Source organism: Vidua chalybeata, chromosome 29 (genome assembly GCF_026979565.1).
Source record: "Vidua chalybeata isolate OUT-0048 chromosome 29, bVidCha1 merged haplotype, whole genome shotgun sequence".
NCBI lineage: Eukaryota > Metazoa > Chordata > Aves > Passeriformes > Viduidae > Vidua > Vidua chalybeata.
This window is the reverse complement of record NC_071558.1, coordinates 2,370,225-2,390,330: the sequence shown is the minus strand read 5'-3', so window position 1 is coordinate 2,390,330 and position 20,106 is coordinate 2,370,225. Positions and strand designations below refer to the sequence as shown.

Below are 20,106 nucleotides of genomic sequence, written 5' to 3'. Positions count from 1 at the left end.
CCGTGCAACGGGACACCCTGGCTGGTGCCCCGAGTGCTTCCTCAGGATGTTGAACTGAGTCCGTGCAGCGCTGGCATGAAGTCCTCGCCCCCCATTTGCCTTCCTGAGGGGGCTTAGGATGTTTTGGTGGCCCTGGGCTGACATTTACCTCTGCCTGGGGGTGGCATAGAAAAGGGCAAGATCATCCTGGCGCTATTTTGGGAGCAGGGGCTTGGCTGAGAGTGTTTGGCTCTGCAGGGAGCAGCAGGGGAAACTGCACCCAGCACCGGGGGCAGAGCCCCCCAGGAGCCTGCTGAGCCCCAAGTCCAGGTCCAGCTGTGGTGATGATGGTGCTGAGGTGGAGGATGCTGTTGGCAGCTGGAGGAGCAGATTCCCCACGCGCAGGGAGGAATTCTCAGGGCAAGTGGTGGCACTTTGTCCGCAGCCGAGGGATTTGCAGCCTCCTCCTGCTGGCCCAGAGGTCCCACTGGCCCCATAAATCAGGTTAGGATCTCCCACGGGAGAGACCCACTGCTCCCACCCAGGGACAGATGTTGAGGGCTCAAGGGGTCAGCACCCAGGGACCTGGAGGACAGAGCTGGCAGCTCCAGATACCCTGGGCAGGGCACTGGGGGAGACAGTGCCCACCAAGGGCCCTGAGCAGTGCCTGCACCTCCATAAATAACCCCCCTCCATGCCAGGGCAGTGGAGGCAGTGCTGGGCACAGGGCCACGGGCCTTTGTATTGCCATCATCCCTGGCGTGAGCGGGGGGACAGGTGGCAAGCGTTGACCCCACTGCCATCCCAAACCTCCACCAACCCCCAGGACGGCTCTGGGCTGCCCCTCTCAGTCCTGTGGAGATGGACAGACAGATTTTATTGGGGCAGTGAGGACTACCAGAGGGTGCAGGACAGGGTGCAGAGGGTCCCCCTGCCTGAGACACGGCACAGGCAGCATCTGGCCAAGTCGGTGCTGGGCATCCCTGGCGCTGTAAGAATATGTTTGATATTTAGTTGGTTTTCCAATAAAACAACCTAATATCAAACATATCAGACAGAGACAGGGGCAGACGGAGGTGGGAGGACCCGGAGCTCAGCTGCCTGTAAGAGAAAAAGAAGAATACGCTGAGAGCTGGGGCGGGAGTGGTATCCAGGTATAACCCCCAAGGCACTGCAGAGGCAGCACCCAGCCTCACCTCAGTGCCTGGAGCCTGCTGGGCAACTGTGCTGGTACTGGTCTGCTCGGGATGCAGTGCTGGAGCAGGAGGCGTCCTGTGGCTGGGATGAAGCTGGAGCAGGGCAGTGCAGGCTCGGTGTCCTGGCATGGCATGTCAGGGCACACCATGCCATGGCAGGCAGCGCTGGGGCCAAAGGGACCCCACATCCATCACCATCTTACCTGGGCTGGCTTGGGGGACTCTGCTGTGCTCTGGCTCGGGGGTCGCCTGGCCGCCGTTTATAACCGCGCTCGGCTGCACCGAGCAGAGGGACGTGGCCAGCGACAGCCCTGGCCCTGCACACGTGGCCTCGTTCCCATTAATTACCACCCATTGACGTCCCCCTGCCCCCTCCACGGACCCCCGCGCCCTTGCCGCCCAGCACTGCCGGTCGATGCGGTCGATGGCCCCGCGCCGCCTGCTCCTGCCCCTGGTGACACTCCCTGTCATTAGCAGGGCTGTCAATACTGGGGGGCCAGCCCTGGCCTGTGGGCCCTGTGCCACCGAGGGGCTGCACATGACCCTGCCCAAGGACGAGCCCCATTGACACAGGGGAGTTGTGCCTCACATCCCCTTGCTTTGGGGGAGCTCCTGGAAACTCACAGGAGGATCTCTTCCAAGGAGCAGCTGGAGGGGCTGCCTGTCACCCTGCTGCATCCATGTTGAGGATGTGGCCTCACCTATGCCGGGTGACAGAGGCAGGACCTCGACCCACACTGAAGTAGCTGCTGGGACCAGGGTAGTGGTGTCCAACGACAAGGGCACACAGGATATCATGGAGCGCTGGAAGCACAGCCTTCCCACACCACAGCAGTGCTCTGCTGCAGTGGGACACATCAGCCTTGGGAATGGCACTGGGGGCTTTGTGGGGGCTCAGGCTTTGGGGGACCAGTGGGACAGGACATGGAGCTGCCAGAATCCTGAGCGCCATGGGAAAGACAGGGACACAGCCTGGCCTTGGGGGTCAGGGGCTTCAGCCCCCTGAGGTGGCAACACGATGAGGTGGCAGTGGGGACAGCAGGGACACACGTGGCAGCAGCAGCAGTGCCAGAGCCGGGGGCGTGCGTGTGGCAGTGGGTGATGTGATGCAGCCCGACAGCCGAGCTAATGAAGGGCTGGGGCGGGGGGTGCCGGGCCAGCAGCCGCCAGCCCTGTCAATAAGCAGAGCCAGAGCAGGCACTGATGGGCCCTGGGGCTGGGAGACACCAAGGTCAGGCACAGGCAGAAGGGATGAGAGGTGGGGGATAGGGCCCTCCCAGCTGGGGAGCAGCCAGGGATCCTGGGGTGCCTGGATGGGACAGGGAGCATTGCACCCAGCCCAGCCAGGTTCCTCTCCCTGCTGCTGCAGGGCTGTGCCACACGGCCAGGAGCACCGTGGCACACGGCACGGCGCAGCAGGACCCGTGCTGGGACAGAGACCCAGCGTGGAGCACCCGGCCTGGTGAGGCATGCTGGCCGTGCTGCCATCTCCTGGCACAGCCATGGGCAAGATGAAGTGTGTAGGATCCAGGGCACCCAGGGTTGCAGGCGACATGTCTGGATCCCAGCCACAGGAATTGTGCTGGGCTGTGTCTTCCCCCCACTGCTGCCCTGGGCTGTCCCATGCCTCACATGCAGCAGACACAGCCTGTCTTGCTCAACGTGTTTTATTCTCAGTCAGGAGCTGGGCGATGCCAGGCCAGTGCCACACGCTGGGCTGAGCACTCAGAGCCGCTCCACATAGAAGGCTTTCCCCTGCTGGCACAGCTCCTGCTGGTGCTGTAGGTGCTCATCCAGGACGAGCTGGCACAGGGCGTCTCGGCGGACCTGCCAGGTACAGGGGCTGTGCTGAACCCCCACATCCCCCTGGCTCATCAGAGCTGGGAGACATTGTTCCCCAGATGTAGTGGAGCAGGACAAAGGGGGCACCCTCCCTGGCAGCTGTACCCAACCAATGCCCAGCCTCACCGCTGCCTGCTCCCTGCCTGCAAGGTGCAGCTCCAGCTCCACATGCTTCTTCAGCCGTGACTCCATGATCCTCTGCAGCACCCCAAGGGATGATGCCCAACACTTTGGGTGCTCCCTGGCCCCCTGCCAGCTATTGAGACACAGGGTGGGCACGTCAGGGATGCAGAGATGTTCCCCCCAACCTGCCCTGTGCTAGGGCTCCTCATCACCCACAGATCCCCAGCAGAACAGGGGATTCAGCCCCCAGGGTGCTCTGCCAGCTCTACCTCCTCAGGAGCCTTGCTCCAGCATTCCAGTTCGCCTGGACCTGCAAACAAAGAGCAACATCCACGTGGCCCAGGGTTTAGCCTGCACCAGGGCACAGTGCAGCCCACTGTCTGCACCTGCTCCCAGGACAGCTTCCATCTTCCCAGCCCTGCCCCGTCTGACCTCCTCCCGCTGCAGTGAGGAGCTCTGGCTGTTCGGTACTGCCATGGCCAGTGCCACAGGGACCCTGCAACGGCCCCCTGCAACGGCCAGGGTGTTAATGGAACACCTGGGCAGCAACGGCATCCTGGTAACAACAACAGCCTCCTAGTTACTGCAGTGGTGCCATCCTGGTTACCCTCACTGTATGCCAGCTACTGTCATGGCATCAGTCACCACAGCAGCAATGGCAGCATCCTGGCTACCATTAATGGCATCCTGGTCACTTCAGTGCAGCCTGGGATTGCGTAGGGACAGGGCCCTGCACTCAGAGGCCACTGGCACACATCCTACTTGAGCTAAACTGTCATTTTATTAAAGAGTAATTAAAAAGTGCCGAGGTCTGTACCCTCCACTCTGTGTTGCCCACGCCACAGTGACGGGTGAGCTGCCGGCGCTGCCCTCAGCCTGACGGAACGCAGACTCAAGGTGGGGCCAGGAGCTTTCAGCCCCAGGAGCTCGGCAGACGCTGGCATGCGAGGCGCTGGTGAGAGGGGGAGCAAACACCCCCTTGGCAGAACAGATGGGACATTTAACACCGCTTTGTCCACTTGAGACGTCCCCAGAAATGCCCGGCTGCAGGAGAATGAGTAGAAACCTCAGGCCCAAAGCTGTAGCTTAGCCACGGTGCTAAGAACAGGCACCAAACTATTTCTACCCCAATCCAGGCGCACAGGCAGGCTGGGCACAAAGGGCTGACAGCAGGAACAATGACATCATGGGGAAAAGTGTTCACCCTTCGGAAAAAAACAGACAAGTGGCTCCAGTGCCCAAGACCCTCACGGACAGGACGGACAAACATCAGTTCCCGCCAGCTGCCGCAGGGAAGGACGGGCGGAGGGGAGCGCTGGCTGGGATCCATGTCTTTATAAATAAGCTCAAGCTCATGAGTTTATTCACAGGGTCCAAGACAATGCAGGACTCAAAGGCTGGAGTTTGATAAGCCTGTGGCAGAGAAGGCCGTGGGGCTGATCCCCCATGGGCTCAGCAGCTCCAGAACGGGCTCCTGGTGAGGGCCAAACTCCAGCAGTTGGAATGGAGCCCCCGCCGAGTGATGACTTCCACAGTGGGGTGAGGGGGAGATCTGAGAGTGCAGCTGGTTCCTCTCGGTGCTGCCTGCGCTGCAGCCCAGACCAGCCCAGCATACCCACTGCACCAGGCCCCTGCACGCTCACAGGGTGCTCTCCAGTGTGTTGTAGTTGTCCTTGAAACTCTTCAGCTCCAGGAAGTGTTTGGCACGTTTGCTCTTCTGGCTGGAAGGAAGGTAGGTGACCTGGATGGTGGTGGGGCTGGAGACTTCAGGGGACAGCGTGAGGTCTTTCACTGCTGACTGGTGCTGCCGCTGGCTGCTGCCGCCCCGGGCCTTGGTGCTGCGGGCAGAGAAGAGGCACCATCAGTGCTGCTGCTGCCCCAGAGGAGCTGCTCAGCCTGTGTATCTGTCTGCCCAACATGAAGCAAATCTGCTTTCGTGATGACAGCACTCACTGAGGTCTTGGCATCTAAAGCTACTGGTTCTGTGCAAGTCCCTGACTCAAAGCGGTCGGGGACAAGCAGGAATGTCGACTGTGACCACGGAACAAACCCAAAACTGCAGTAACAGATGGGCTGCAAGGAAGGAGTGAACCCTGAGGGACAGATGGACACAGACAACCCCTGTCTCAGATGACACCTGTGCCCTAAACCCACCTCTGTTCACACCTTCCCACAGGCTGCTGGGGCCCAGGAACCCACCACTGCATCTGGGCAGCAGCACTTACATGTTTGCCAGTTCATTCAGAGCTTCCTCATACTTCAGATATTCCGTTTTCCCAAAGACCTGGATACAAACGGAAAAGACCATGGGACATCCAGCTGAAGTTATGGTGTGACCTCAGTCCCAGCAGCAGGGCCGGGCACAGGAATGCCCCAGCAGCACTCACCCCAGTGCCATAGCGGGCGCTCTCGTAGCCATCCAGCAAGGTGTCAATCAAGGCTTTGCGGATGCCTTTGAAGGACGTGCTGGAATTCCGTAGTTCCAGCAAGTAGGCACAGAAGTTCTTCCCTATTAAAGACTTTGGGTACCGGCCCTCTGCTTGGAACGGGATTTCTGGAAAAAGGCACGACAGCTGAAGTGCAGGTAAAAAAATGCTTGTGCTCATCCCCTATGGTCAGGAACCACTGGCTGGATAAATCTCCATCCATGCCCACCGCCCCAGCACATGGAACGAGCCAACTCTCAGGCCACCAGTGGGAGAAGTGACTGCTACTCCACAGTGAGCAGCTCCTCAGGGGGCTCTTGGCACCCTCATTCAGGGTCTCTCTGCACCCTTCTGCTCCCACTCTTGCCCTGGGCTCCCTTACCTGATGTCCTGATTGCATCCAGTGCCTTCATCCTGTACAGGTAGTTATAGCAGCCTGGTAGAGGGAAAGCACAAACTGAGATCCCTGCAAACCTCGGAGGGAAGTGGGGACAGGGAAAACAGGAGAAGAGACAGCATCTCATGTGACAGGACACCAACAGGAGCAGTCAGAGGTGTGACTTGGCCCCGGGGAACAGTGCAGGAGGGTACCTCTGGCTCAGTACCTGGTGTCTCCAGCTGCAGGAGCCGGCCGTCGTCCTCTGCCAGCAGCCGTGGCTCGTACTTGATGTCCTGCACCCTCGACAGCCGAATGTCAATCTCTTCCTTTAAATCCTGTACAGCAAGAAAAAAAAAAAAAAACCAAACATCTACAGAGCGCTCGCTTTGTTTGTGGGCTCAAAAGGATAAGAACAGGTCTAGATAAACCCTCCCCACCGCCTATCAGCACTCTGAGGCAGCAGCTCTGGCACTAGCAGGGCTCCTGCATGGCCCCTCAGGCATGGATGGGCCCCTGGGTGTAGGGAATGGAGAATACCCACCTTGGGCGCGTGCTGTCCCACAGGCACGTGGGGGCCACGGCGGGACTTCATGGCAAAGCGCATGATCTGGCGTTTCACGAAGATGAACAGCAGCACGAACACCTGCGGGGCCACAGCGGGCTGGGGGTCAGGCATGTGCCGGGGCTGGGGGGGGGGTCTCACAGCCAAACTGCGCCCAGCCCCTCCGACCCCGGCTGTTCAGCCCCCTAGGAGCCCCACGGACACCGAGGCCAGCCCCACACCCTCCCGATCTCTACACACGCTGCCCCTCACGTCCTCTCCCCGCCCCACCGACCCCAGGAGCCCACGGGCGCTCCAGCCCCCGTGAGGGCCCCGAGCTCGACTCCGAAGGGTTCCCCACACACAGTCCGGGACGTGTCTCACGGGAGCCTCATCGACTCCTCGGGCCCGGGCCCACGGGAGCTCCACGGACGCGACAGGATCGGCCTCGCGGGGGCTCCACGGACTCGCGTGGTCCGGCTCCGCGGACACTCCAGGCCGCACAGACACTCCAGCCCGTCCCGCCCTGTCCCGCCGGCCCTCACCAGGCTGCCGTAGGCCATGACCAGCACCACGTTGACCCCCGAGAGCCAATTGCTGCCGGCCCCCGCCATGCCCGGCCCGGCCCGGGGCCGCACAACATGGCGGCCACAAAGCCGCCCTGCGCCCCCACCACGTGACCGGAGGAGCCCCCGCGTCACGTGATCCGTACGGGCCCCGCTGCGTGCTCGGCGTGGGCAGCCCCGCCCCGCGCGGTCACGTGCCGGGGGCGGGGTCGGGGGAGTTGTCAGTGCGGGCGGACCCAGGTAAAGTTGCGGCGGCGGCGGCGGCGGCTCCGGTACCGCGCGGCCCCCGAACCCGCCCCCGCCGGCTCCCGCCGCCGCCCCCCCTACCTGCCCGGCCTCGCCGCCTCCCGCCCGCCCGGCCCAGCTGCGTCCGGTGCCCCCCGGGGGCGGCTCTAAGCCGCGCCGCCGCCGCCGCTGGGCCCCGCGCGGCCTAGTGGGCCGGGCTGTAGCCGGGGGCTGGCGTAGCGCGCGGCCGCCGCAGGTGAGGCGGGCGGGCCGGGTGCGGGTGGGGGGGGGCGGGGGGTGAAATGGCGGCCGCGGCCATGAGGGCGGAAGCGGCCCGAACTCGCCCGCCTCTCCGTTGCGGGCCCGGCCTGGCGCCGCCGTGGGGGCTCCCGCCCGGCCCCGCCGGCGCGGCGCCCTCCAGTTCGGTCCGGTTCGTCGCCTCATTGTGTGCCGCGGACCGGGCCGCGGGGTCGGGCGGCTCCGACCTTGCCGCGCTCTCGGGGCCCGCCCGTCCCCGCCGCTGCCGGCGCTAACAATGGGAGCCGTGCTCCCGCCCTGCCGGGCTCCTTGCGGGCCGCCAGGCCCGCTGCTGCCGCCGCTCCTCGGTGGCGCCCCGTGGGCCTTGGCAGGGGTGGTTCCGCTGCCCACGTGAAATTCCCGGGCAACAGCGGTTCGGGGGTCCTGGAGGGAGCCCCGGCCCGCGAGTGCCGCCCTGCTCCACGTCCCTCCATCCCGGTCTGGGGGCTCTGCTTGCGCCCTCCGGCCCGGAAGTCTCCCGAGCAAAGCGCAGCCGGTCGATACCAAGTCGGGGTCTCTGATGGCATATCCGGGAGCATCTCCCTAAAAGCTCGTGCTTTTCGTACATGGAATGATTCCCTTTGCAGCCACCGTGTCTGCTCTGGGGAAAACTTCTGGTATTGATAACCCTCTTTTGGGTCCTCATTCTGCCCCATGTTGCAGGAAAAGCTTTGCTTTCTCTGGCCCTTTCCTTTCGGGCTTTGGAGCTTTTCTGCACATGTTAATTAAGCTTTGTCAGAATGGGCTGAAAATACCATTTTTCTGTATTAACACATCAGGGAAACTGAAACTGGGATGTGCCAGGGCGAGCAGCAGCCAGCAGGTTTGGCACTGCCATGGGACCAACAGATCCTGGTTCTGAAACTGTAACTTATTTGACGTTTCTAATAAAATGAACAGTTTGTTACATTTTTGTATCCCCTCATTTTCTGGAGACTCCGCACTTTCCTTGTGTAGTTGAGGCTCTCCTCTTTAGGCCTGGTGGGAAGGCAGCTCTGAGAAGGAAAGGGGCTAACAGCAAATGTCTCATCTGTCGCAGTGTCTTTGACCAGAGGTTGTTGTAACCTGTAACTGTGAAACTTTGTTTTCCCTGAGCCCCGTCCGAGTGCGGAGCTGTTGGCCTGAGGTGTGAGCCCTGCTCCCTTTAATGCTAACGCTCCAGTGTGGACTGGCCACCGCTCGCTTTGGCTGGAGCTGCTCTTTCAACTCTCGGTGCACGTGTGCAGGTTTGCTCTTTGAAGAGAAGAGGTGAAATGCTTTTGATGAGAGCAGCTTTGATCTGGGAAGCTTGCGTGGGGGTGACGGCGTTCTGCGGGGTCCCTGCTGATCCCAAGCTCCCCCAGTGAGGAATAAGTTACCAGTAGCCAAATCCTCTTTCCCCAAGGCTGCTGTGGGGACACCTCCTCACCTGACAGCTCAACAGAGTCAGGCTCTGGCTGATGTTTTTATTGTAGATGTTTTTCTTGCGGGTTTTTAGCGTGTTAAATGACAAATGCTTGTGTTGCTGGTGGCAGTGATGCAGCCGGGCAGGGTGGAGCACTGGCAGCTGCTGAGCAATGCCTGGGCTGCACGAGGTTTGGGCTCAGTCTGCTGGACATGCAGCCCAGGCAAGCTGCACGTTGGGTTTCTGTGGATGTGTGGAATCGCTTCCCTCTGGGCCTGTGGTTCTGCTGCCAGGTTGGTTTAATACAACAAACTGCGTGAAACTTAGGACTGGAAAAAAGCAAAAATAAATATAAATATGTACCACGGGAATGGAGCCTGCACAGAGGGGATGGCTGGGTGATAGAAGCCTTTTTCTGCTCTGCCTTGGCAGGAGTGCAGGCTTGGTGCTCTACCCCTGTACCTCTGTGGCTCCTGGTAGCTTGGATTGTTTCCTGATAAGGGACCTTGGCACTGTATAGCTGTAGAACTGTGGTGTTAAGGCATGGGGACTGTGAAGGGGGGAATTTGGAGGTTTTGTGGGGAGCTGCAGGAGCAATTGCACAGGAACTTGCCTGCAGAGAAAGGCCAGGCACTGGTGGGGGCAGGTGTGGGGGGTGTCGAGGCAATGTTAGGGCCTCCCTGCTCTCAGGAGGGATTTCTCACCCAGTTGAGTACTTGCAAACTTCAACAGGAGGTTCCCCACCTTTTCCTGCACTATTTGCTAATGCTGCTTCTGAGCTCCCTCCTTGGCACACCGTGTTTTTTCTGTGCTCATGGACAGCAGTGTTTCAGATCAGATCCTGCACTGATTGTCTTACTAAGCTCCCTGCTTCTACACTCTTCTCTGTGGCTCCTTCCCATGTCCCTCGTGTCTGCCTGGGGCACAGCAGCAGCTCCTGCTGCTTTTGGGGGAAGGCTTTGCAGTCTTAGTAATGAAATACAAAAATAAAAAAATTCTGTGGTTATTGAAATTTCGGGGGCTCAGAAGCTGTGAATCCTGACAAGTGCTGTGGGATGTCTCTCACATCCTTTTTGCCTGAAAGGCACTAGAGAGGGTAAAACCTCAGTGCTAATCCCTTTCCAGCACCCCCTGCCCTGAGGCCCAGTGTGGGGTTAGAAAACTCTGCTTGCTTTGGACACTCAAACTTTTCTTGGGATTTTTTGCCTCAAGCAGTGTTACCTAACAGCTTTACTGGCTATTATTCCTTGCAGACATCTTATTCACATTTTTAATATGTTTGTGATCAAGAATACTAGGAAAAACATTGTTTTTCCAGTTCAAGGGAATAATTTAAATAAGCAAAAATAGGCACTTCTGCAGGGGCAGGTTTTCCTTAAAACAAAAATTCCACAGACCTGTAGCACCACTTATTGCTGGAGCATTTTTTGCTTCCCCTGTCCTGCTTTAAAGGCAAGAAAGGAGCAGGGGAAGTAGCTGATGTGTCTGAGGCTTGGAGATGCTCTGTCCTTCAAGTGTTGTTTTTTTGAAGCTTCTTCCAAGCTTTCCTGCTCCATTTGATGGCCACAGCCTCAGCTTGGGTGCATGGCAGATCTGTGCCCACTCACATGTGTTCCAACAAGAAGTTGTTAAACTCTTTGCCTCAAGTCCAGGGAATGGCTTCAAACTGAAGGAGGCTCAGTCTAGATTACCTGAGAAAAAGGTTTATTACAATGAGGGTGGTGAGGCCCTGGCACAGCTTGCCCAGAGAATCTGCCCCACCTCTGGAAGTGTTCAAGGCCTGGGTGGACGGGGCTTGGAGCAACCTGGGCTGTTGGAAGGTGTCCCTGCCCATGGCAGGGGTTTGGAACTGGATGAGCTTCAAGATCCCTTCCAACCCAAAGCAGTCTGTGAGTCTATGATTTTCCTTTGGCTCCTGGTACCTGATTGCTCCCACCTGGATGCAGGTGATATTCCATCTGGAGCACTCTGCCATGGTATCCAGAGAGAAACCTCAGGAAGTACAAGTGGCTGTTTTGTGTTGGGAGCACGTGGTGCTGGCAGCCTGGCCCACTGTGGTTTTGGGGAGGGTGGGGATCTCCAGCAGCCATTCTGGCTGTGTTACCCTTGTGTTTGTTCAGTCTTGGTGCTGCTGCCTTTTGTTTTTTGGTATCTAACAGTCCGTTCTTCTCTTCTCCCCTGCCCCACCACAGAGTTCCACCTTGTAAATACTGTTATTTGTATATACTGTAAATGATGACATCGGTGGGCACTAACCGAGCCCGGGGGAGCTGGGAGCAGACACAGACACAGAGCCAGACGCAGCACAAGCAGCGGCCACAGGTAAGGGCAGTGGCCATGGGGACCAGGTGGCTTCCAGCTGGAGACCTGGCTGGTCCAGTGCTAATGGCTGGGCTGGCCTAACGAGCTCCCCGTGTGTCACAAGGTGCTGCTGCCAGAGTCAGGTTAATTGGGCAGCTGCTGACACTGGGGTTTGCATGTCTGTCTCCGAGTGGGAGCTGCTGCTGAGATTTGGTTTTATTTCCCTTTGTCCATTCCTCACACATTTTAATGAATGTAAGTGGCTGAGAAGCACTCGCAGTGGGTTTTGGTGGTCTGGTGGTGGTAAGGTCTGCCCCAAAACAGATGTGGTTTGGGTGGCTGCTGCTCATCTGGTGCCATGAGGCCATTCAACAGTATATCCCTTTCTTCCAGACTCCTCTTCTTGCTCCTTTTTCATCTCACTTGCTCCCTGGAGTTTTCCTTCTCTGACCCTTGTTTGTGCCTTCTCTTTACATACCGATTCCTTTCCAGGGTTTCCAGAGAACTTGGGGTAGCAGAATGGCCTTTGGAGGATGGTTTGGAAATGCACCACTCTGACAATGTGCTCTGTCTCTGCCTGATTTCTTTAGGCTACTGCAGAACAGATTCGACTTGCACAGATGATTTCGGACCACAACGATGCTGACTTTGAGGAGAAGGTGAAACAAGTGAGTGTGGAAAATGAAGGTGAACTCTGACAGGAAGGCGAGATCAGTATTGGGAGTACTGTGAATGCTGGGGAGGGTGGGAGGGACACACCTGGCTGCTCCCTGAATTTCCTTGGACTGGCTTCATAAAGTTGTATCATAGCATGGTTTGGGTCAGTAGGGATGTTAAAGGGTCTCCAGTTTCCACCCCTGTGCTATGGTGATATCTTCCACTATCCCAAGTTGTTCCAACAATGCCAGGGCCTCGCCACCCTCACAGGGAAGAATTTCTTCTCAATAGCCTGTATAACTCTGCTGTCTGGCAATGGAAAGCCATTTCCCTGTCCTGTCACTCCAGGCCCTTGTCCAAAATCCCTTTCCATCTCTCTTGAAGCCCCTTTAGGCCCTGGAAGGGGCTCTGAGGTCTCCCTGGAGCCTTTACTTCTCTAAGCTGAACACCCCCAGCTCTCCCAGCCTGTCTCCAGAGCAGAGGGGCTGCAGCCCCTGGATCATCTCCGTGGCCTCCCCTGGACTCAGCTCCTTGTCCTCCCTGTGCTGGGGGCCCCAGAGCTGGAGGCAGCTCTGCAGGGAGGGGTCTCAGCAGAGCAGAGGGGCAGAATCCCCTGCCGTGGATGAGCCTAGGACAGCATTGGCTTCCTGGGTTCCCAGTGTACATGGCCAGGTGATGTTAACTCAAACCCCCAAGTCCTTCTCCTCAGGGCTGCTCTGCATCCATTCTCCCCCAGCCTGTGTTTGTGTTTGGCATTGCCTTGATGCAGGTGCAGCAACTTCTGTCCTGCTGAACTTTTAGTTTGTTTCTGCAGGTAACAGTGTTATCCTGAGAAAAGGAGGTTGTAGTGAAAGGAGGGTCATGGTGAAACAATGGTAACTCAAAAAATCACACCCTCAGTCAATTCTTGTTGAGGAACACAGTTAAGCTGAGAAGACTGGGAGATTTCCTAGCCCTTCAATTTTTTTGTTGAAAGGTTTCTGGTTTGAGATTCAACTCGCTTGCCTCCTGAGAGACCCATAGAGATTTTGGTGCCATCTTGGTTTGGAGCATGCTGACCATGGTGTTATCTTCTCTACAGCTGATTGACATCACAGGCAAGAACCAGGACGAGTGTGTGATTGCTCTGCATGACTGCAATGGGGATGTCAACAGAGCCATCAACGTGCTGCTGGAGGGCAATCCAGACACGGTAGGATTAGGTCCTGTAAATCTGGTGAGGCCTAGTTCAGTGTAACTGCCTATTTGCAGGTGAGGCATCCAGTAATGTCAAGATAAGGAGAGCCACTATGACTGAGTAGTTCCAGAGGAGCATGCACAGTGTGACTGTGACCTGGCTGCTGAATGCTGCTCTCTGGGGGCTTGCACAGGCTGTGAGAATGACCCTAGGTTTGAAGGAATAGAGGAGAAAATGCCAGAAGTAATCTCCTTCCTACTGCTTTTGAATCAAAGCAGTTCAACAGTAGTATGGTGTCTGTATGTGCTTTCACACCAGTGAGTATGAAGGAGCTTGCCTTTCCTCATCAGGGCTGAGTAACCTGCATTGAAAGGCAGCTGTGTCAGCTGGGGTTCCTTTCTGTCAGAGCAATGTGGGTTTTGTATCTCTGGCCTCTAAAGAATCATTTCTCAGTGATGCACTGACTGCCTTCTGTGCTACTGCCTATGCCATGGTTTTGAGGGCCTTTTTTCTGCTTTTTGTTGTGGAGTTGGGCTTGGCTGCTGTTTCTCATGCAGGTGCTTGTCTCAGGCAAGCTGAGGTCAGCCCCAAGAACAAGAATGCCTGCTTAGGAGGAACCTTCCTGCATGCAGGGTGTCATTCCTTTTGTGACAAAGACAGCAGAGATGCAAGTACTGTTACAGCTCAGGAAAAAGCTTAGGAATGTGAGAGCCATCCTTCCAAACCACTGCTGATATCACATATCCTCCTGGCACCCTGGTTTGGTTGGAGCCAACTCAACTCTGAGTTGAAAGTCTAAATATAATTTTAGAATATTGTGCTTTAGCTCTTTTTTTTTTGCCTGTGATGAGCCCTGGGGGTATGTGGATGAGCAGGAGACCTCAGACTATATTTTGTGTATTGCGAAAATATTTACTTGGAATACTGTAATTTTAAAGTTTATTTCTGAGCCAGATACCTATGGAGAAAGACTTTGGAAGACTTTTGGGTTTGATGGCAGTTTGTGCCACTATGTTGTTGGCTTTCTTGTCACTGTCCCTGCATGCTGCCATTGAAACCCAGCTGTCTGCCATGTGTGTTTTCAGGTGATTGTCAATGACTTAAGACTATTTTTAATTGTTCTAACAGTGTGCAGCATCAGTTTAAGAATACTGTCAGAAGATACATGGGTGCAGGCCCATGGCAATGAACTGGAGGCAGACTTAACATTTTGCAGTTGAACTTGCCTGTTGGTTAAATTCTGTGGTGCTTCTCTCCATCTAAGATGATATTTAAGGGAGAGGTTTTGTTAATAACTTTGCATTTGCTGAAAGAACTTACCCCAGATGTTGACTGCAGATCACTATGAAACATTTACCTGGGTTATTCTGAGAGCTCCTGGTGACCTGTGTGAAATGGCAGGCTTTTTTACCCCCTAAGCAAGGTAAATGTATCCATGCTTTGAATTCTAGAAGTATCATGCCATCTTTATTGAAGAATTTCAGTAGATCTTTGCAGAAATAGAGTAACTCATCTCCTGTTACCACGAATTGCATGCCAGTGAAGTGTAAGAAAGCCTGGCTCAAAGGAAGATGATGTGCTGTATATAGACTGATAGACTCCTTAAAAAATGGATCTGGAAACCATTCCTGAGGAGAACCCTGTTACATTCTCTGTAGCATGTTTAAATCTTCGTGTATTTGCACCTTCCATTGATCTAACTGTAATTAATTTCTTTCCCCTCTTCAAACCTTCAGCATTCCTGGGAAATGGTTGGGAAGAAGAAAGGTGTCTCAGGACAGAAGGAGAGTGGACCGACAGAACCCAGTGAAGAAAGCAAAGAAAGCCGGGATCGGGAGCGGGATTTCAGCAGGCGACGTGGCGGGCTGCCCAGGCGAGGGCGAGGTGCCACCCGTGGAAGAGAGTGTATGGACCTGTCCTAAATTTAATAACCCCCACAACCCTCACGCTGAAGCACTGTGCTGTGTAACAGCTGTCAGTAGAGCTTTTTGGGCAGACACATCTGTTCAGTGCTCCCCTGTCTGAGATGATTCTTTGCTTGATGCCCTCGCTTACCATCAGCTGAAATCAGAAGTTCAGGGAGCATGTGGTGATCTGCTCCCCCACACAGCCACTGCATTTTGGGGTTTGAGATCTGGCCTGGTATCTCCACTAAAGCAGGATGAGTGTTGAAATTGTCTTTGCATTGTTCTGTTTCAGTTCGGGGCCAGGAGAATGGACTGGATGGTGCTAAGAGTGGAGGATCTTCTGGAAGAGGCACGGAAAGAGGGAGGCGGGGACGTGGCCGAGGCCGAGGTACACACGGGATGTGAGGTCCCCAGGGGGTGGGAGGAGGAGAATTGCATCAGTGTATCTATCTCCCATGAGGTTCCAAAGCCTCTTTCATGGGAGGAGTTGCCAAACTGAAAATATACACTTGATTTTTCTGTTCTTGTGCTTACTTTTAGTGCCTACATGTTGCTTTCCCATGTTAAAGATGCTAGAAATAGCACCTAGTTCTTGCATCACATCCATGGAGTTAGAAAAAAAAAATAAAAGTGCTTTATTACAGAGGTGGGAAGTTAAAAAACTCAAGGTTGACTATTTTAGCAGGTGGCCAATGGCTTGTTAGCAACAGAACCTGCATCCTCATCATTCTTGCACGTGTATCTGAGCACCACCACTGGCTTGGACTTTAAATACTCGGGGCAGAAATTAGTTTTACCCCAAAATCTGCTGCTTAGGAATTGTTGTTGGGGTCACATACTGCAGAAATCAGAATCTAGGGTCCAGTGCTCTGGTTTGTGCCAGCTGGAAACTTCATGTGAGCCTAGATTGATGCATTGCTAATCATGCTGCCAGCCAGCTGAGGTCACTCCCATACATCAAAAGATGTTGCTGGCAATCCCATCAACCCAGGAAGATCCTCTCCACTTTCATATTCTGGTCATCAGAACTCTGTGTGTTGTTCAAGTGTTTGTTTTCCCAGTGATGTAGAGCCCAGGGACAGCAGTGCATGTGTGTGTGTTTACAGGTGGCTCTGGACGGCGAGGGGGAAGATTTTCTGCCCAAGGCATGGGGTAAGTTTCACTGACACAAACCACAGCAAAAAGAAAAGTCTGTGCATTAATGGTACTGTTTGTGTCGGTCATTTCTGTTCCCATTTTCTTTTTGGTTTTTTTTTGGGGTTTTTTTTTTGTTAATAAGGCCCAAGCTGCATCATGGTAACTTAAATTTGGGATGGCTGGTGTAGCTGAAGCATCTCTCTGCTGAGAGAACTGCTTTTTGATATGTGTTATGGTCTGAATAAAACCAATTGCTTTCAAAATGCTTTGGCAGAGTGACCATTTCCATCTTTGTATTTCTTACAGAACTTTCAACCCTGCTGACTATGCCGAGCCGGCCAGCACGGATGAGAACTACGGGAATAGCAACAACACGTGGAACAACACTGGGAGCTTTGAGCCGGACGATGGCACAAGTAAGAGTCTTCACATGCTTGTGTTGAGGGTGTGAGTGGGTTTTGCATCCATCCAGCTGCAGTGAGGACATTCTAGGCAGGTCTTAGGCTCAGGGATGGAAGAACAGGTGTTGGTTCAGAGATGGATTCGATGACCCTGATACTTTGCACCCTTTGCACGTTAGAAACGGGAGCTGGATTGCTCTGGGGTGAGTTTGTGGGTGCTGTTGCCTGGCAGAGGCACAGGAACACTTGCCTCTATTTGTTTTCCTGTAGAAACCATGCTACTGCTTGGAAAGTTGGTTTTTATAAACTGTAGTGTGATAAGCAGATCCGAGATCTCCAAGTGTTTGGTGCATCCTCCCGAGAATTACTTGGAGTCAGATGTATTGCTCTTCATTTTGATACTGAGAGCATTCTTTCTTTCATGGTCATCTTGCTCAAACCGTGGTGAGAATAGGATTTTGTTACAGAAATGAGCTGAAAGCAATTCTGTTTCCTTCCCTGTTTGAAGCAAACATGTTTGCTGGGTGATTCTGAGCACCCAGCTGCCTCTGCACATTCTCCTGCTTTAGAAAACTGGTGCTCTGGGTTTTGTTTCATGTATTCACAATATTGAGACAGTTGAACTCAGATTTTGCAGTGTGAGAATGGGACAGTCACAGTCCTTGACTGTAAATAGCCTTTTTTGAGGGGGGGAGGAGGGCAGGGCTCATTGGTGGTTTTTTTGTCTTTTTTATGGAGCAATCTGGCACCATTGCAAAGTTAAACTATTTTTCCACAATCACTGAGTATTTAGGTAAATACCATGTCTTGGGTATAAGAAGCATCCACACCTGTGTTAATGGTGCTTTAGACCCCTTCCATACTTGTTGGTTTTGCTGAAAAACTGATAGGTTTGGAAAGAGAGAATTAAAATTAAAATCTGGGATACCTCTTACTGCATATTGTTGGTGTCAGGGAGAGGGGTGGGGGTGGTTCATTTGTATTTTCATGGGTTTTGTTTGGGTTTTGTTCATTTTTTTTTCTTCAGAAAACAGCTATTGTGGAAGGAGGGTGTTTTTGTGAAACACCAGCAGACAGAGCTATCATCTTCTTGGCAGCTGAGAAGGGGTTTTAAATACCAGAGGGATGGACACAGCTCTGTGTGCTGGAAGTTTAACTGTCTAGTGGGAACAGGCTTCTCTTTGAATGGTTTTCATTTTTCCTGTGTTGGTGTTTTGTGGAATTGTGGAATGAAATGGGTTAGAGTGTGGTTAGGGGGAGAACTGAAGATTTTTCTGATGAACAACTCAGATTTCCTCTAGTACTACAACACAGCTGTAAAGTTTATTGTGCAACACCACCGGTCACCTGTGTTGTGTGTGATTGTTTTGTTTCCAATTTAGTAGCCACAGGCATCTCTTTAAATTAATAATATCCACAGGTACAATGTGACTGGTGTACATGGGGGCAATGAAACTCACCTACACTTTTAAAAGTCAAAATTTCACTGGTTGTCTTTCTTTTCTTTTTTTTTTGTTTCAGGACTTGATTTCATTGGGGGTGAGGGGTCAAATTATCCCCGAAAATTTGACACTGCTCCTGGTACGATACATCCAGGTGCACTAACTGCCCCGGATACCTTTACTTTATAGCTTTTTTAAAAAATCTGAAATATCTGTGGATATGTCATTCTTCTCTCTCTTAATTTGTTCATTTTAATTAATATTTGACATTCGTTATGACCGTGCTTTTACTAACCTTGACACTTTGAATGTAAATTGGGAGAAGCTAACACCAATTCCTATGGATTATGCAAATTTTAACTTCAGCCATTGCTTCTGGATGTCCAGAGCAGCTCTGTGTCCACAGAGCTGGTGACAGAGTATCCCAGCTGAGGGCAGGAAGCGTGAGGCAGCTCAGTCATACTCCCTGTGTCTCACATCTCCAAAGCTGTCACTTGCTCTCGTCCCTGTGCCATTCCTCCCTGCTGTTCCTGCTCAGGGTCACACCACTGCTGCCAGGGCAGCTGGTCTGGCTGAGCTCTCTCTGTGCTTTGCCTCTGCTTTTGGCTGCTGCTGGGTGAGCAGTGCCCCATGGCTGCTCTGGCATGCTCAGCCTGCCTGGCTGCTCCTCTTCACCTCCCTGCAGTTGAAGATGATGGTGGGTTTTGAGATGACAGGGATGCTTGATGGCAGAGCTGCTCTGTGCCTGGCCACTTTATTTCCTGCTCATACACCATTATCCTTACGAGGCCAAGAGATGCCCATGAGGGGATGCAGTTTGCCTTACATCTACAGAATTCCATTGTGTCCACAATAAGGCCAACATCTTGTTTGTCTCCTCCATCTAACCTGAGGTTTTGAAGTTGAGGCTAAGGGACCTTCTGGAAGAACTTGCCACTTGGCTCCTGAAGGTCAGGGCAGGAGGAGAAGTGTTGAGGCTGAGGAGTCTCTCGTGCAGGGGCCTGGAAGCAGACAGACATGCATGGAGTGCTTCTGCTGTGCTGGAGCATTTTGGGTTAATCTTTAACTCCCACAGGCAGCACAAGGCCATCTGCTCCAGCGCTGCCATTGTGATTTTGCTGCCCTTTGGCTTTGTTTGGATTAACGTTCCTTGGAGGTGCAGAGTGGGGGCCTTTGGGTGTGTTGCCTTCCTAGTGCAGGGTGACAAGGCTGGATGCAGTCCTTGAGTGGCAGCACACTGCCTGCTGTGGGAGGAGCAAGCTGGGTGGTTATCTCCCAGTTTAAAACGAAGAGAGTGTGTTTGGAGAGGGATTTGAAAAACTTGGAGACACAATAGGATTTTTTTTTCCTTTGCCACATTCATATTTGCACATGTTGTTGGCTTAATTTTATTTTTTCCTCTTTTTCTTGGTTTGAGGAGCTTAAAGACCAGCAGCTTTTTGAAGGGCTTTCTGAAAGCAGAGAGGAAAGCTTGCTGTTCAGAAGAACACCTTTCTGAAATGGTGTTAGGAAGCTCAGGGTATTGCTTGTGTTGCAGCTCTCCCCTTCAGAAGAGCTTGATGGAGAAGGATACAGTTGGTTTCTTTAAAAAAGCTTCCCATGCTGTGCTAGTTGGGAGCTTTCTGGAGTGTTCCTGGTGAATATATCTCAGGTCTTTGATTCTCCATCTGCCCCTTTGTGTGTGGGGAGCTCGAGCCATGCTGAGTCAGTGGCTGATATTTGAGGGGTAGACTTGCTGGGAAAGCCCTGTCAATGGCTGTTCTTCATCTGCAGGGTTTCCTTCTGCTTTTAGTGCTGCTTTTCTTTTTTCTTTTCTTATTTTCCCCGAACAAACAAGACTTAAGAGCCCCATTCTATGTTCCTGCATGCACAAGCTCTTGGGGCAGCTCTCCTGTCTTCCTGCTCTCTGGGCCAGCTGCAGGTACATCCAGCTCCCACTTCACCTCTTGGGTCAGGCTCAGGCTAGGGTGATCTTTCTGATCCATGAAAATTTGGAAAGCAGCCTTCCCACTACTGCTGTGAGGGCACCAAAAATCTAAGGATTGTGGGAATGTAGGTTTCTAAACTGCAGATGTGTTTTGCATTGAATGTGTTGATGTTCTGGCTGTGGAGGAAGGGGTAGTGTG

General features: G+C 53.8%; 3 protein-coding genes across 11 annotated transcripts in view; 1 reads left to right on the top strand and 2 right to left on the bottom strand.

Annotated features, from left to right (window-relative positions):
- Positions 1–2,826: 2,826 nt before the first annotated feature.
- Positions 2,827–4,494, bottom strand: CFAP141 (cilia and flagella associated protein 141). The gene is made up of 4 exons (XM_053967094.1): positions 3,573–4,494; positions 3,410–3,450; positions 3,144–3,273; positions 2,827–3,002 (listed from the first exon to the last, which is right to left on the bottom strand). Exons 1-4 carry the CDS (start codon positions 3,693–3,695, stop codon positions 2,901–2,903), a joined length of 396 nt encoding a protein of 131 aa, XP_053823069.1. The 5' UTR covers positions 3,696–4,494; the 3' UTR covers positions 2,827–2,900.
- A 195-nt stretch (positions 4,495–4,689) lies between these two features.
- On the bottom strand, positions 4,690–7,176 carry C29H1orf43 (chromosome 29 C1orf43 homolog). The gene is made up of 7 exons (XM_053967064.1): positions 7,032–7,176; positions 6,487–6,588; positions 6,172–6,280; positions 5,949–6,002; positions 5,528–5,694; positions 5,366–5,424; positions 4,690–4,978 (listed from the first exon to the last, which is right to left on the bottom strand). Exons 1-7 carry the CDS (start codon positions 7,098–7,100, stop codon positions 4,780–4,782), a joined length of 759 nt encoding a protein of 252 aa, XP_053823039.1. The 5' UTR covers positions 7,101–7,176; the 3' UTR covers positions 4,690–4,779.
- Positions 7,177–7,226: 50 nt separating this feature from the next.
- The window catches only part of UBAP2L (ubiquitin associated protein 2 like), a 29,251-nt gene continuing 16,371 nt past the window's right edge, over positions 7,227–20,106 (top strand). For 2 of the 9 annotated variants that reach the window (XM_053966885.1, XM_053966881.1), the window contains exons 1-8: positions 9,573–11,280; positions 11,850–11,927; positions 12,998–13,108; positions 14,830–14,998; positions 15,293–15,388; positions 16,107–16,152; positions 16,444–16,553; positions 18,060–18,134. In XM_053966885.1, coding sequence (XP_053822860.1) covers positions 11,191–11,280; positions 11,850–11,927; positions 12,998–13,108; positions 14,830–14,998; positions 15,293–15,388; positions 16,107–16,152; positions 16,444–16,553; positions 18,060–18,134 — 775 coding nt within the window. In that variant the 5' untranslated portion in view covers positions 9,573–11,190. Of the gene's footprint in view, positions 7,293–7,449; positions 7,534–9,572; positions 11,281–11,849; positions 11,928–12,997; positions 13,109–14,829; positions 14,999–15,292; positions 15,389–16,106; positions 16,153–16,443; positions 16,554–18,059; positions 18,135–20,106 lie in introns of those variants that run through there. The other 7 variants (XM_053966882.1, XM_053966883.1, XM_053966884.1 and 4 more) reach the window with 7 other exon arrangements.